A 15851-nucleotide genomic window follows, 5' to 3' on the forward strand; every position below is an offset into this window, starting at 1 on the left:
TGTATACATATATGTACGTGTATATGTATAGACATACACATGGGGGGAGATAAAAAAGAAAGGTTACCTTAAAAATGACATCTCGTCTAGCAAGCTTCAATGCATGATAATGTGCACACATTAAGAGACAAATTAAAATTTTAAAATACCTATCATTAATATTGTAAAAATAGATTAAACTCATTTTCATTATTGCCTCGCTATCTTTTCCTCTCCTTGCTAAATATAATCCTTTTCATGCATAACATAAATTGCTTCACTTATTAAGGAATTTAAGTAAGCTTGCTTACAAAAATTAGCTAAGCAACCCCTAATTTTGAAGAACCGTTACAACATATGATAATGAGCTCATTTTGGGGTAGAGGGTAAGTATTCATTACTATCTCTCCAACACCAAAGCTAACTGATATAAAAGCAATAAAATATGCCATTTAATACTTAAATTTGTTGCTTGAAAATGGTTAATTTTTTTAACATAGAGATCACCACAACTGCATCATTACTTTTAATTATCCAGGAATTATAGATTGAATGCATCAAATGTCTGTCTGACAAAGGAAGACATAATTATTTAATTAAAAAACAACTGATCCTGATTAAGAGCCTACAATTAGATAAAAGTTTATAGCATCTGAAAATGAATCTTAAGGTATTATTTTAAAACTGAGGAGTAATTTTAGGTCTCTAATTGAAGCCCATATTTTATGTGATAAGGTTTAGGTAAAAATTCATACTTTATAATTTGAGGATGTAAAATAATAGAGTACAATTTCAGCATGGATTGTTACTACACATTCATTTGAGATTACAAAAGTACAGAGAATTGCTTAAGTAGCATGATTATAGGGATTATACTTACAAAAATAGTATGCTATTTGAGCTGAGTAACCTGGGCAACACCACCTCAAGATTGGGGATACATCAGCGGAAAAAACCCAAACAGGAGGCCAATGAAGCCACAGGGTTTCTCTCCTGAGGGACAATGGTGGGTGCCACAGAGGACAGAGGAAGCAGGCCAATCTAAGGAAGGGACAATGATAAGGGTTTGACCAGGCTTTAGTGGGCTCCCCTAGGAATAATACTGTATGTAACAGAAAAAATGCATTCCTAATTCAAAAAAAAAAAAAAAAAGAAAAGAAAAAAAACTGAATTAGAACAAAGTTTGGTTAAAGAACACAGATCAAAATACTGGTTGGTTTTAAATTAAAGGTTGTCTCTACAGTTGATCATTTCTCTACAATGCTGTAATTCACAGAAATGCTACTTTCACTCCTACACACTGACACAATCATTTCTCCTCGTCTGGAATCTGAGCCACTGTGTGGCAGAAAAAGACCCATGTCCTTTTCTGCACCTCTGCATTTGACATTGTCCTGACAGAAAACAACTAAAAACTGTTCAGACCCTTTCCACATGAGGGGCCTAAATAAATCCTGTGCACATTCCTCTTCCATCATCTTCTGACAAAGACCTTTTTTCAGCTATCTTAGAAAATCAGACCTATCCATCTTGAGTCTTCCCAATGACCAGCAGGAGCTCTCAAAACTGAGAGGAAACACAGATGCCACCTTCTATAGAACTCAGCTTTTTGAATTTTAATATCTGGTAATAAGCAGATTCAAAGGAATTTGTTTCCCAAGTTCTCAATCTATTGTATTTTTAAAAACTGTGTCATATGTTCCAAGAAAGTGAATTGGAGAAAAACAGCTCTACATTAGGGAGCACAAAAACTGTTCAGAGCACTTTGTAAAATGTTGGGATTAAAAGCATGATTTAGGTAGAATTCTGTGCTATGCAGCAACAAAATGCTGGGCTTGCTTATTAACTTAATAAGCTATCTTTAAAATTAATTTGTAATTTTAACTAAAATTAATTTAAAGCTGTATTTATTTAGGACACTATTAATGGAGAGTTGTAATGAATAGAGGGCAGCAGGTTCAAAATATCTAAGCTCTCTTCCCAATACTGGTAACAAGTTTCTCATTCTTGCAGAATGCATTATATTAACTCTTGGTTCTATTTTCCAAGATGGTATACCAAAGTTAATATTTATGTATCTCTTAAAATGCTAGGAGAAGTAATTATATTTATTTTTTCCAAGCTGATTTGATGTTAAATCTTCAAGCCTTTTATTATGTACTTTTACTGTTGATGAAATAGAAATAGTATGACTGATATGCTCTAAGTGTTAGAAGGCAAAATGTGATTTTTAAATTATATATTAAATTAGTTTAACATGTAAAAATTATATATATCTGGGACAAGTAACTTCAGGTATTTAAGGTTTAAAAAGAAAAATAAATGTGTCATTTCTTGAGGTCCACAACATGAGATATAGTAGAAAGTTCTTGAACTAAACACCAAAAGTTCTGGATTCTGCAACTACTCTGGAATTCACTTAGCCTTTGACTTTCAGTTTCTTTACTCGAAAAAGTAGAAGAAAAATGTATCCTTGTCTTCCCTACTGTGAAGAGTTGATGTATGATGATCATATTACATGATGAAGTAGATTTACTTTGTATCAAGGACCCAATAAACACAGATGATTCTTCCCTGCACTGAAAGAATTAATCACTCCCTCCTTTGCTGTCCAAAAACAATAATGCTGTTTCATAATGTTACAGAACTTACAGTGTACCTGTGGCAAAATAATTTGTGATTATGTCTAGCTACACAGTTAACTCGGAAGTTCCTTTCAAGAAGAGACTCTATCTTCCGATCTGCATATGCCTCTTTTACAGATGAGATGCCCAGTAAGGAGTTACTGGTTGAATAAATAAATGAACAAATGATTGATGATTCAATCAATAAAATAAATAAAATAACAAATATTAATACGTAGTAAAAACAAGCCATTTGCTAATAAAACATTGAAGGGACAGACTAGCAGTTAACCTCTCCTTGATTTAACTCCCATAGAGAATTACCACTACTAGGAGGCTAATAAACTGTTAACTGACTCTCTAATACCCTTCCCCCCAAAGAGAGCCCTGATTTGTGTTGTTTCCCATTTTTCTTAGCGTCAATATTTCTAATTTGGCCAATTTCAAGCTACTGATATCATGTCACTTAACAGAAATGAGATGTGTCCAACATGTCTGCACCAGCAGCACAAGCCAACAAATCACTGACTATAGCCCTTCCTGTAACAGTTTCAATGGTACATTTACTTTGACTCTCATTGTTCCTTTTCCCCCCTATTCTGAAAATGTGTTGCTAAAGTCAGATGGGTAAATTTGACTTGGACCAACCTGACATCCTAGGGGAGTAGGGTTACGACAGGTCCAATTCCAAAGCAAAGAGACATGAGGTGAATTGCCTTACTTGTAGTTGGTGGAGTTGACTACAGCTTTTTCAGACTATGAAGCTGGGCTCAAGGACCACAAAAGGAAAGAGAGTAGATGCCATTACTTACTCAATTGTGTTTCTGTCCACTTTTCCCGTCATGTTAATGCCGTAGAACTGCTGCATGGCAGCTAAGGCGGCCTGCATGGTCTCTGCGGAGCGCAGCACCGACATTCTGGGGTCAGTTGGTGGAAGGTAGCCGTACTTTTGTAACCAAACCTGCAATAAGTACAGTTCCTTTCAGTTCAGTGTCACAATTGAGCAATAATTTTACAGTAATTAAGGTATGTCATAGTGGATCTTTAAACTTTATTTCCTCTACAAGGGTATATATTATTTAAGTGTTTTATCTCTTTTAATAAATATGCTGTAGTTTATTTTAATATAATTTTGGTGATTGTCATGGATCTTTCTAACACACCTACAAACATTAACTGAAAAAGAAAAAGATTAGTCATTTTGCAAGCTTATTGTTTATAAGAAGTTATACTCAGTACCAGATAAAATAACAGATAAGATGATCCCTGCCCTCTAGGAACTCAACTTCCCAAAATAAGGGATGGTACCTTTTCCACAATAAGGCACCAATGAGACATCTATGCCAAAAAGGGTAGTTAATGTGCATATGCCACATCTAAAATATCACTTTCCTGAACAACTAACCGAGGACTACAGCCATCATGGGTAACATCAACAATATAGGCCATATTATTCTGTCAAGACATTTTCAGTATAAATTTCATGCAATTGATTTATTCAGTTGTAGCTACATGTCTTCAAGGGTAGGTAAGTGTTTCTCGTGTAAGAATATTTAAAGGTGACTCACTTCAATCCAAATGATGTAAGTCACTTCAATCTCATATATAAATAAAATCAGACTATCTTGCTGTAAGGGTGTTTGGATCTCTCTTTAAGGATCTTATGATTTGTATTCTCCTCTTCCCCAAAGAAGGGAGATCTGTGTGGAGAGTGATAGATGTCAGAGTTGAGCTCACATCCCAATCATGAATATAACAATAATTCAGTCATTTCAGGACAGATTTTTAAAGTAACCTAAAACTCAGGATATGTGGGGAAAATAATTTTCACCAGAGAGCAGGTGCTTTCCAGTTGTACAATTCTATGCATTCATTTTAAATGCATAATCATATGTTCAGCTCATAGCCTATCCTTCGGTCCCTTACCTCAATCTTCCAATGGGGCACAAAGATTTCTTGCAGTGCAGTGAACTGCCTGTCAAATTGAGAAAGGCCAAATAATTCCTCCTGTCTCACAGAATAGAAGCTGCGCTATTTAATGGAAGGAACTCACCAGTGTGTATTTCCCTCCCCACCTGGGTCGATTCATCATATAACTGATGACCCTGTGAAACTACAGCTTTTCCTCAATCCCTGATATACTTCCATTATGACCTGACAGCTCAAACACAGGAGACCTATTTTCTCAGTGAAAATAAACAGTAATTTTATTAAGCTAAATTTCAGCAAATGAAATGCATATTAAATAGACCAAAAGTCTTAACATGTGATAAAACCAGGTGGACTCATTTGTAGTATTTCCAAGAAAATGATGCCCCCAAAAGTTCAGTACTGTAAGCACAAACCTTCGAAAATAAAACATTTATTCTAAAACTATTTAAGGGATCAACAATGTATCACTGTCAGGAAGGTTTTTTTGTCGAAACTCCATCTAGTAAACTCATCTACCACACAGTGAAAACATGCCAAGACACTCCTCTCATCTAATCTGTAATGAATAGGCTTCCAGGGAAGACACATATATTCAGTTACCTAGTCAACAGTGGTGCAGTCTGAAATAGATTCCATTTGTTTTCTGAATGAAGGATTTCACTGGCAATGTATTATTTACTAGAAAATTCAATACCTATTGTAATGCAATTTCCCTCAAATTAGAAGATTTCATCTTGATTTTTAACGTTATACATGCACTAATATTCTTAAATTGAACTCTTTTTTTCCATAATACTTTGTTTGCATTTATTTCTAACTTGTTAGAGAGCTGACTTGTTGCTAGGTTACTCATGGGTGCTAAGCTACTGGCAACCACGTTTAAGGTGACAGCAAAGAGGAAACTGTTAATAATAAACCCTGTGATTTATATACAAATAGAATGACTATGAAAATATATAAATTCTAAATGGATAATGAAAAAATAGCATGTTGCAAAAATACATATTGATTTATGCCTTACCCTTTCAAACAAATGAGCTGGAATAATAAAAAAAAATTAAATTGTGGCTCTTCTTCAGGTTCTCTTTTATATTATGTCACTTATCTGAAAGTCAGTTTTCTAAATGATTGAGAAGTGAACAATTCTTTTTAACTGTGAAAAGCTACGGGACCTACCATTTTATAGTCAAAGTTTGTTATTCATCAGATAACTGTCATTGAGATTATGGGTCACCTTGAGTTTACCATTCTTCATATCATTGTTATTTGTTAACCAAGAAATCTCAGACATCATGAAAAATTGACCAGGGATAACTCACAATGGAAACTTGCAACGCATCTTCCCACAAAACAGTGGAAAATCAAGGATATCAGTGTCAGGTTAGAGTATGAAACTCGCAAGCCGTCAATAACATTTCTTATTAAAACAAAACCGCTGTGGACAATGGTATTCTAGATGGATATAAAAAACAAGTAACTATACCTACAGTGGCCTAAAGTATTAATTGGATCCATAGGGCTTCTTTATATCCAATACTCATTATGGAAACTGCAGGGAAAAATAAGTAATTGCTTAAATATCTTTTCATCACTGAGAGAGCATAGTCTCTTGAGTTTGTTTTTGTCTTCTACTATTTCCTTTAGGCTGTTGACACCACAGAATTCTGAGAGTGATCATTTTTGGTATGATGGAGAAAAGAAATCTGTACCCAACAGCCCTACATAAGATGCTAATGCTTCTTGGAGGAGACGAAGTCGGTCAACATGGTGAGGTAAAACCGACCATATACAAGGTGGATGTACACTCCGTATCAATGGTAGACAATCGCTATTGCCCAAAATATCTAGGGCTTTGTAAATGCTGACTCTTGAGGTCACCAATGAATGAATATCAGGTATAAACAGTGTAGATCAGATTCAAACACTGGCCCATAATCATCACTGAAGTCTAGGAAACTCTGGTATAAGTAACCTTATTCTATTTCTATAAAACAAAACCCTTATATAAATAGAGCAAGGTGGGTGGTCTTAGCACTGTGTCAATCTAGAATAGTAAAAAGGAAATTTTAAAAATTGAAATATGACAGAAGTAACAGAGAAAACCTTTGTTTTCTATTAAATTATAATCTTTAATATCTTACTTGATAGCAAATGAAGTTAAATATACAAAACAATATTTGAAGGTATACCTTATTCCTTAAAGACCACACCATAGACTTCATCTTCAAACATTGTCATTTGAAATATATCTCTATTTTAAATTTTGTTTTTAAAATACTATTCTCCTGGGTGACAGCAAATACATTTATTTGCCTTCTGAGATTGTTTGTCTCTTGATGTTTTTTTTTTCAGTGCTCTCAAATGCGCCTGATGGATGGATAGGTAAGGAATAACTTCCTCATATAGGCATTCAGGGGAAATAATGTTGAATTTGCAGGTCTGATATGAAGATTGAGTATACATAGGGCCACCAGAAAATTTTTTGCTCGATCCATCATATGATTATTTTATGCTTGCTAATCATTCTGAGTTCTCAAAATTGTTCCTGCTCAGGTTAAGACTTGTCCCTGAAAAGAAAACCATAGCTGGGGGAATCACAATGCCAGATTTCAGGTTGTACTACAAAGCTGTGGTCATCAAGACAGAGTGGTACTGGCACAAAAACAGACACATAGATCAATGGAACAGAATAGAGAATCCAGAAGTGGACCCTCAACTTTATGGTCAACTAATATTCGACAAAGGAGGAAAGACTATCCACTGGAAGAAAGACAGTCTCTTCAATAAATGGTGCTGGGAAAATTGGACAGCCACATGCAGAAGAATGAAACTAGACCACTCTCTTTCACCATACACAGAGATAAACTCAAAATGGATGAAAGATCTAAATGTGAGATAAGATTCCATCAAAATCCTAGAGGAGAACACAGGCAACACCCTTTTTGAACTCGGCCACAGTAACTTCTTGCAAGATACATCCACGAAGGCAAAAGAAACAAAAGCAAAAATGAACTATTGGGACTTCATCAAGATAAGAAGCTTTTGCACAGCAAAGGATACAGTCAACAAACCTCAAAGACAACCTACAGAATGGGAGAAGATATTTGCAAATGACCTATCAGATAAAGGGCTAGTTTCCAAGATCTATAAAGAACTTATTAAACTCAACAGCAAAGAAACAAACAATCCAGTCATGAAATGGGCAAAAGACATGAACAGAAATCTCACAGAGGAAGACATAGACATGGCCAACATGCACATGAGCAAATGCTTTGCATCACTTGCCATCAGGGAAATACAAATCAAAACCACAATGAAAAAAAAAACCACAATGAGATACATCACACAAGTGAGAATGGGGAAAATTAACAAGGCAGGAAACCACAAATGTTGGAGAGGATGCAGAGAAAAGGGAACCCTCATACACTGTTGGTGGGAATGTGAACTGGTGCAGCCACTCTGGAAAACTGTGTGGAGGTTCTTCAAAGAGTTAAAAGTAGATCTGCCCTATGACCCAGCAATTGCACTGCTGGGGATTTACCACAAAGATGCAGATGCTATGAAACGCGGGGGCACCTGCACCCCAATGTTTATAGCAGCAATGTCCACAATAGCCAAACTGTGGAAGGAGCCTCAGTGTCCATTGAAAGATGAATGGATAAAGAAGATGTGGTTTATGTATACAATGGAATATTACGTAGCCATTAGAAACAACAAATACCCACCATTTGCTTCAACGTGGATGGAACTGGAGGGTATTATGCTGAGTGAAATAAGGCAATCAGAGAAGAACAAGCATTGTATGGTCTCATTCATTTGGGGAATATAAAGGGTGGTGAAGGGGAATTAAGGGGAAAGGAGAAGGAATGGGTGGGAAATGTCAGAAGGGGAGACAGAACATGGGAGACTCCTAACTCTGGGAAATGGACTGGGGGTGGTGGAGGAGGAGGTGGGCGGGGGATGGGGGTGACTGGGTGGCGGGCACTGGGGTGGGCACTTGACGGGATGAGCACTGGGTGTTGGTCTGTATGTTGACGGGTCGAATGCCAATAATAAATAAATAAATAAATAAATAAATAAATAAATAAATAAATACATACATACATACATACATACTTGTCACTGGAATGGGGCAACACTGAAATGCAGGTGAGATGTAAGTAATCAGAGTCGTGAGGACAGACAACTTGTTTTTCTTTTGTTTTCTTTGTTTTGCCTTATTTTGCTTACTGGATTGACACACGCATTTGAGAACACCGGAAACTATCAAGAAACAAGTCTCTTTGGAGGCAAACCTTGACTCCAGGTACTGTCTGTAGGTTAGCCTGTGTCATTATCATGAGAACAGGCCCCCACAGAACCTCAAATGCAGCAACAAAGTCTCTAATCTTGAATTACATATTCAAATTATCTTCCTATCTTGGAGACAGAACCAATTTCCTGCACTTAGTGATTATTCAAATGGAGGAACAACAACCAGAAGAGTGCTGTTCTCTGCAGAGCCAGAAGACTTACCAAGCAATAAAAGGGAAACATTTAAATATTAAATTCTGTGCCAAAAGAATATGAAACAGATAGTGCCTTTACCAGACTGTATAGGATAAAAAAGGAGTGGCAGGCATGCAAAGTTTTATTAAATTCCTTAAGAAAGAATATCTTTGTCACTAATATTTCAAGTAACCATATGGGGGAAACCTATATTAATCGACTCAGCTATCCACACCCATATATCAGTGCAGTATCCGGAAAGATGGTTATCAACAACACAAAGGAGACAGTAGCAGTTCTCATAGCTAACAGTAAATAGACACAGAGGATTTTTTAGAATACATATATATTATCTAGTTTCTCAGACCATTTAAAATGAAGAGGAGTAAATTTTCCTCCAGTTGTCAAAGCTAATAAGTATATCAATGACCTCATATAAAATGAAGTGACTCCTATTCATTTACTCAGTGCAAGAACCAGATTAAGATTCCACCACTGGCAGGATCCAACATATGGAGTGAACATCTAGAAATGATGCTGAGATATTTTTTCCAAAGAGAATTTAAATAAACTAGTGAATTTATTAGGACAGGTAGGGATATATTTTAGAAATTAGGGAAATTACTGAAGGTGAAGAGAAAGGAGGTAGGGTTTGGAATTTTATTTAACTTGAAAAATCACTTTGCCAGACCACAATGTCTATTTGTGACTAAGCCAGTTATTTCAGGTATAGCTCATTTCAGCTAATGTGTGGTATGGCCAAATGCAAAGTCCACATGATGTAGTTTTAGAATATAGGTGAGGTTTGGTGGGGTGAGGTCTGGAGTTAATGACAAAGAGAGAATTCCTGAGTCGTCTTTGGTGCAAAATGGTGGTTTTATTAAAGCACAGGGACAGGATCCGTGGGCAGAAAGAGCTGCTGCTCTGGGACTGTAAGGGGTGACTGATTATATACCTGAGAGTTGGGGGAGGTAAGGAAAAGGGAGGTTTTCAAAAGAATTTTTGTATTCAGAAGACCTACAAGATATTGGAGGCCTTGCCATTGTCAGGTTAAGGCTATTTTTCCCTCTAGTAAAGCATTAACATGAAGATGGTTGGGAGTTTCCTTCTGGAAGTTAGATTGATAAGAATGTTTTTTTTTTTTTTTTTCTGGTAAATCACTAAAACATTTTGTAAACTGTTTTACAAAATGTAAACTGTTTGAATTATTGAATTCAAGCTATAGAACCATATAATCTCTGTAAATTAACGATAACTATTTTTTGTTTCTCTTAGCTCTAGGGCAGCCAGGAGTGCCTGATAAATGTCACACTTACCATGTGTGTGTGTGTGTGTGTGTGTGTGTGTGTGTGTGTCTGGTGGGTGGGTCTTTGTGGGCTGTTAGCTTGTGCTTTGTCCTCAGTTAGCCTTCTGTTCCCTCATCCCATGTACCCAGTGTGATCAGATGATCAAATTACAGCAATCAATACGGAAGGAAAAGGGCAACGGTAACAGTTCTAATTATAGTATTTTACGATATTTATACAGTAACAATCACTTCAATTTACACAATTATATGATTTTTAAATTATTTTGGGATATGATTTTTTAAATTATTGAATTCATGTTAAATTTTAACATATTTACTAACAAAAATGTTTAAGTATGTAATAGTTAACGTATATTCTGATACAAGTAGCTGATTTTTTTGATAAATGGAAGGAAAGCATTTTTAATAGTTTTCAATTCTATGAAGTTGTTTTCCACTTTTCGGTATGAGACTTGTAAACATTATTTGTTAAATTCTGTTATTAACTAAAATTAACAACTAAAAAGTGTCCATCTCCTGTTTTGTGGTCTGACCCACAGAATTACCAAAGACTTAAGGACATTTCCCCCTGAAATGGCACATATTTAATAGTTATAAAGAAGGGCGGAATTTAGGGGCCCTAAATTTTAGAAAATTTTTCTAGTTTGAAGAGTGGCTATAAATATGAATTATGACTACCTATTAACCAAAAAACTAAACTGATGTGGGAGTAGTCATTCAGAATTGGTCAAATTGAAAATTCATAGGATAAGTTAATGAGGCAGAAATTAGCCTTTCTGTTCCATTCAAAAATCTAAATGGGTTCTAAATCACCATCCTTTCCCTACCATGAATGAATCAGTGTATGAAATTGCACACATAGAATTCAATCCCTTTAGAATTTTACTGTCTATTTAAGTGGCTTCTTAAATGGAAATCAAACAGTGGAAGGACCAAAAGTTACACCACTGAACATCTTAGCAATCAAGAGACAATGCCATTTGGACAAGGAGATGGAAAACAGCTGGGTCATTATTAAAAATTATGATGGTAATGATGACCATATTTTCCACCTTAACATGAAATTCTCTAATTTATGATAGAAACTAAAAACTTAGAATATAAAGGCTAGGGAGAGATTTTCCATTCTGCGTATGAGTGAACTGCCCTTTGTACTTCATAGCTATGGGAACAAATCCCCCCAAATAGTAATGGCTGAGCTCCAGTGATCAAACAAACAAAACACCCCCAGCAAATTAAAACAAAACAAAACAAAACAAAACAGTTGTTTTTAATTGGGATTCTATCATATGCTAGTCCATTCTACCAGAAAGCTAGAGTACTGTGATTTACTGGTCTCCTTCCTTGTCTTTTATGGTTTTTCCTAAGTGTGTTTTACATTTTTAAAGATGGATATGGGGGCACCTGGGTGGCTCAATGGTTGAGCATTTGCTTTTGGATAAGTTCAAGATCCCTAGGTCCTGGGATAAAGTCCTGCATCCGGCTTCCCAAAGGGGAGCCTGTTTCTCCCTCTGCCTAGGTCTCTGCACCCTTTCTCTGTTGTCTCATGAGTAAATGAATGGAATCTTAAAAAAAAAAAAAAAGATGGATATATAGTGCGCATGTACATATGCATACACACTGACAAAACAAGACCAAAAAACCTCAAAAAGACAAAACTCAACCAACAATGAACAACAGCAGTGCCTTATATCATCTCACCATCCCCATTTTCCTAGGTGGACAGAAATAATAACTAAAAAAGTAACTACTTGTATTAATCACTAACATGATTCTACTCTATGTTGAAATCATTGAACAAATCTAAATACAGTCAAATTCTCTTCAAATCTGTGCTTCTTTATCCTCATTGAAGGAAGCACTGGGCAATGTATCCTGTGAATTTTCTAAAAGGCACGTCCTTGAGCCTCAAGTCAGGTAGATGATCAACTCAACTTGCTCTGTTTGCTGGAGGCAGATTCAATCTCATCAACACCAAAAAATGATGAGGAGGTTAATCTCAGGGTCTTCAACATAGGACAAAATGTCCCCTTGGGACGTAGGCCCAAAAGGCCACGACATTTTATGTAATGTGTTCATCCACACATTCATGCGTAAATACACCTATCTATAAAATAAGAAGAAATAAATTTCACTTTTATTTAATTGTTGAGATTGACACGAGCCCTCGCCTGGACAGACATTTATTTGTTGCCTACATTCCATCAGGTGTCCTGAGGAAGGAGATAAAATTCCACAGTGTGGAGCGGTTTACAGAATCACCCTCAATAGTTAGCTTGATTCTAACACATTACAACCTACCACTATTTTTCTGTGACAGGTTAAATGGATTTATGGGTTATATATCACCTTAAAAATAGACATCGCATATAGCTTCGCGATATGATGGAGGACGACCAAGAGAGTATTTTGTACCATAGGTACGTTTCCTGGTTATCTTATGAAAAAGTACTTTAAAGAGTTGTCAAACTTAAGTTATGCATTCCTTTTACAAAAAGACAACAGTGTTGTCCTTTTCTGTAAAGGCAACTGGCTGCAAATAGTACATACTTTGAGGGTAATAGCTACTGTGAAGGTAATCTGTCTCAAGATGAAAGTGATGTTTTAGCAATGTAGGTGAAAGAAACTATTTTTGAAAGAAAGATGTGCCATGTAGACAGTATGTTAAAAATGCATGTTTAGACACGTTACCATTATCACATGACTTTGTACTCCAAAAGGTATAAATACTTCACCTATTAAAACTCAGTTAAGTGCAGCCTGGGTGGCTCAGCAGTTTAGTGCTGCCTTCAGCCCAGGGTGTGATCCTGGGGACCCAGGATCGAGTCCCAGGTTGGGCTCCCTGTGCCTGCTTCTCCCTCTGCCTGTGTCTCTGCCTCTCTCTCTCTCTCTGTGTGTGTCTCATGAATAAATAAATAAAATATTTAAAAATAAATAAATAAATAAATAAATAAATAAATAAATAAATAAATAAAAATAAAACGTACTTAAGACAACAACCACGACCACCACCTCTCTCTTATTTTCCTACTCTAAAATTCCAGCAACAGGGGCATCTGGTTAGCTCAGTCAGTTAAGTGTCTGATTCTTAATTTTGGCTCAGATCATGATCTCTGGGTCAGGAGCTTCAACCCCACATGGAAACCCACCTTAGGCCTCGTGTCAGGCTCTGAGCGGGGGTGTGGAGTCTGCTTAATTCTCTCTCTCTCCCTCTGCCCCTCCCCTCTGGGTATACATTCTCACTCTCTAAAAAGAAATAAAAAATAAAATAAAATAAATAAAATAAAATAAAATAAAATAAAATAAAATAAAATAAAAACAGAAAAAATAAAATAAAATTCCATAGGGTGCCTGGGTGGCTCAGTTGGCTAAGTATCTGCCTTTACATGATCCCAGGATCCTGGGATAGGACCCACATCAGGATCCCTGTTCAGCAGGGAGTCTGCTTTTCCCTCACCCTCTGTTCCTCCCATCCCCATCCCCACACTCCTCGCACCCCCAGCCCTGCTCGTGCTCTCTCTCTCTCTCTCTCAAATAAATAAGATCTAAAAATAAAATAAAATAAAAATAAAATAAAATAATTCCAGCAACAGAATTTTCTACCTGTAAAATAACCTGCCAAAAAGAATAATTTTAGTGGGATTTTAAGTCCATTTGTTGAAAATACGAAAATACAACATCCGATTAGTTTTCTGGAACAACTGACAGACATCACGGAAGATGGAAATGTCTGAATTTTACCAAAGAACTTTTGCATAATTGATGGACAGGATTATAAAATGAGGCTCCTGAGTTATAATCAGCTAATGATATAACTTTTCCAGTTGCATGTGTGTTTCCTTGTGAGATGGTGAGGTATCTTTTTTGGCCAAGGTAATTTTAAATGGGTCTTGAAACTACTGCATTTCAAAGTGTTAAATCGATATTGTAGTGTAGTCAGCCACAGAATTTCCCAAGATAATAATTGATAGTCCTAACAGGAACAAAACAACATAAATACAATTAATAGGTAAAACAAAAAATATTTTAGAATTTTATGTCATCCTTAACTCAACTTAATATTTCTATTTGGAGTATGTTTCATAGCATATGCAATGCTTAGCACATCTGTTCATGAATAGAATTATAGGGATGCCTGGGTGGTTGAGCATCTGCCTTTGGCTGAGGGCGTGATCCCAGGGTCCTGGGATCAAATCCCTCATTGGGCTCCCTGCATGGAGCCTCCTTCTCCCTCTGCCTGTGTCTCTGCCTCTCTCAATGTGTGTCTCTCATGAATAATTAAATAAAATCTTTTAAAAAAATGAATAGAATTATAAATAAAGAGGATAAATGTTAAAAAAAATTGATCAATGGAGATTGGCTATCAAAAGTGTGGAGATCACTGGTTTGATAGAAAGTACTCAATTTTTTAAAACTAAGCCACTCCTTAAGTTCTCTCCAGTGTGATATACTTACTCTCCCTAAGGGATGAGAAGACAGTTTATCAATATCTATATGTTATATTCTGACTGTGACAATTCCCAAGCTCTTCCTTCCTGTCATATACTATTGAAGCTACTCAAGTCGCACAGCATAAATTCCTTAGAATGACCTCCAAGCCACTTGTGATTTCATCTTAAAGTATGCCTTCATTACTTTGTTCCATGGAATTCTTTGGTTACACTCAAATTTATGTCCCACTCTCAAGAGAGGTCCATAAGAGCGGCAACCATTCCTTTACTTAACCACGTACCCATGCATTATCTTTCTCCCTTGTAACACATCTATGACTTACACGCTACTACTTCTGTTTTAAAAATGATAGAATACACCCCAGAACAATGAAATAGCTTGCCCAAGGATGCACCAATATAGGAGGAGTGATCCGTATTCAGAGATCTGACCCATACCCACACCCGGCTCTCTCTGTTTTTGTAGGCAGCCTCTTAGACGTGGAAAGACCCCACTATCTGTCTGGATCCTGGCAAATCCTGGGAGACCGATTCATATTTCAACACAAGAAGGCAGACTGTGTGAAAATACATCTACAGTAACTGAGAGTGTTCAGTTTTTATGCCACCGAACCATCCCATGTTACATCATGAAAGCACATCTGACAGTGGTGGCACACGCTCTGGGTCCAACACTCATGCCTACCTCCATTGGTTTAATTACCAATGCAAAACATGCTTGCACAATTTTATCTGCCCAGCCCAATTAATATTTTTATTTCCATGCCAGAATATTTCATTCATGGCCATTTCAATTTTACAGCTTAAAAAAAAAAAACCCACAGAAACCCTCTTTGCCAGAGATGTGCCTTTTCTTCATTAATTCTTATGCAGCACTTTCTTATAGTAGCTTTGATGTTGTAGCTGGTCAACTGTATCTACACCTTCCTTGGTTATCTCTTCTATTTTATTATTATTATTATTATTATTATTATTATTATTATTATTTGGTTATCTCTTCTAGAATTAGTCCCTCCAATGCCATCTATGTGCTGATGACAGACCAATTTAACCCTCTAACCCTGACCT

The 15851-nt window shown here is 36.3% G+C and overlaps 1 protein-coding gene across 1 annotated transcript in view; it reads right to left on the reverse strand.

Annotated features, from left to right (window-relative positions):
- MMP16 (matrix metallopeptidase 16) overlaps positions 1-15851 on the reverse strand; it is a 289269-nt gene that overhangs the window by 141988 nt on the left and 131430 nt on the right. Inside the window, exon 2 of the mRNA XM_055303461.1 lies at positions 3416-3564. Coding sequence (XP_055159436.1) covers positions 3416-3564 — 149 coding nt within the window. The remainder of the gene's footprint in view (positions 1-3415; positions 3565-15851) is intronic.

This window comes from Nyctereutes procyonoides, unplaced genomic scaffold (assembly GCF_905146905.1).
Source record: "Nyctereutes procyonoides isolate TBG_1078 unplaced genomic scaffold, NYPRO_anot_genome, whole genome shotgun sequence".
Lineage (NCBI taxonomy): Eukaryota > Metazoa > Chordata > Mammalia > Carnivora > Canidae > Nyctereutes > Nyctereutes procyonoides.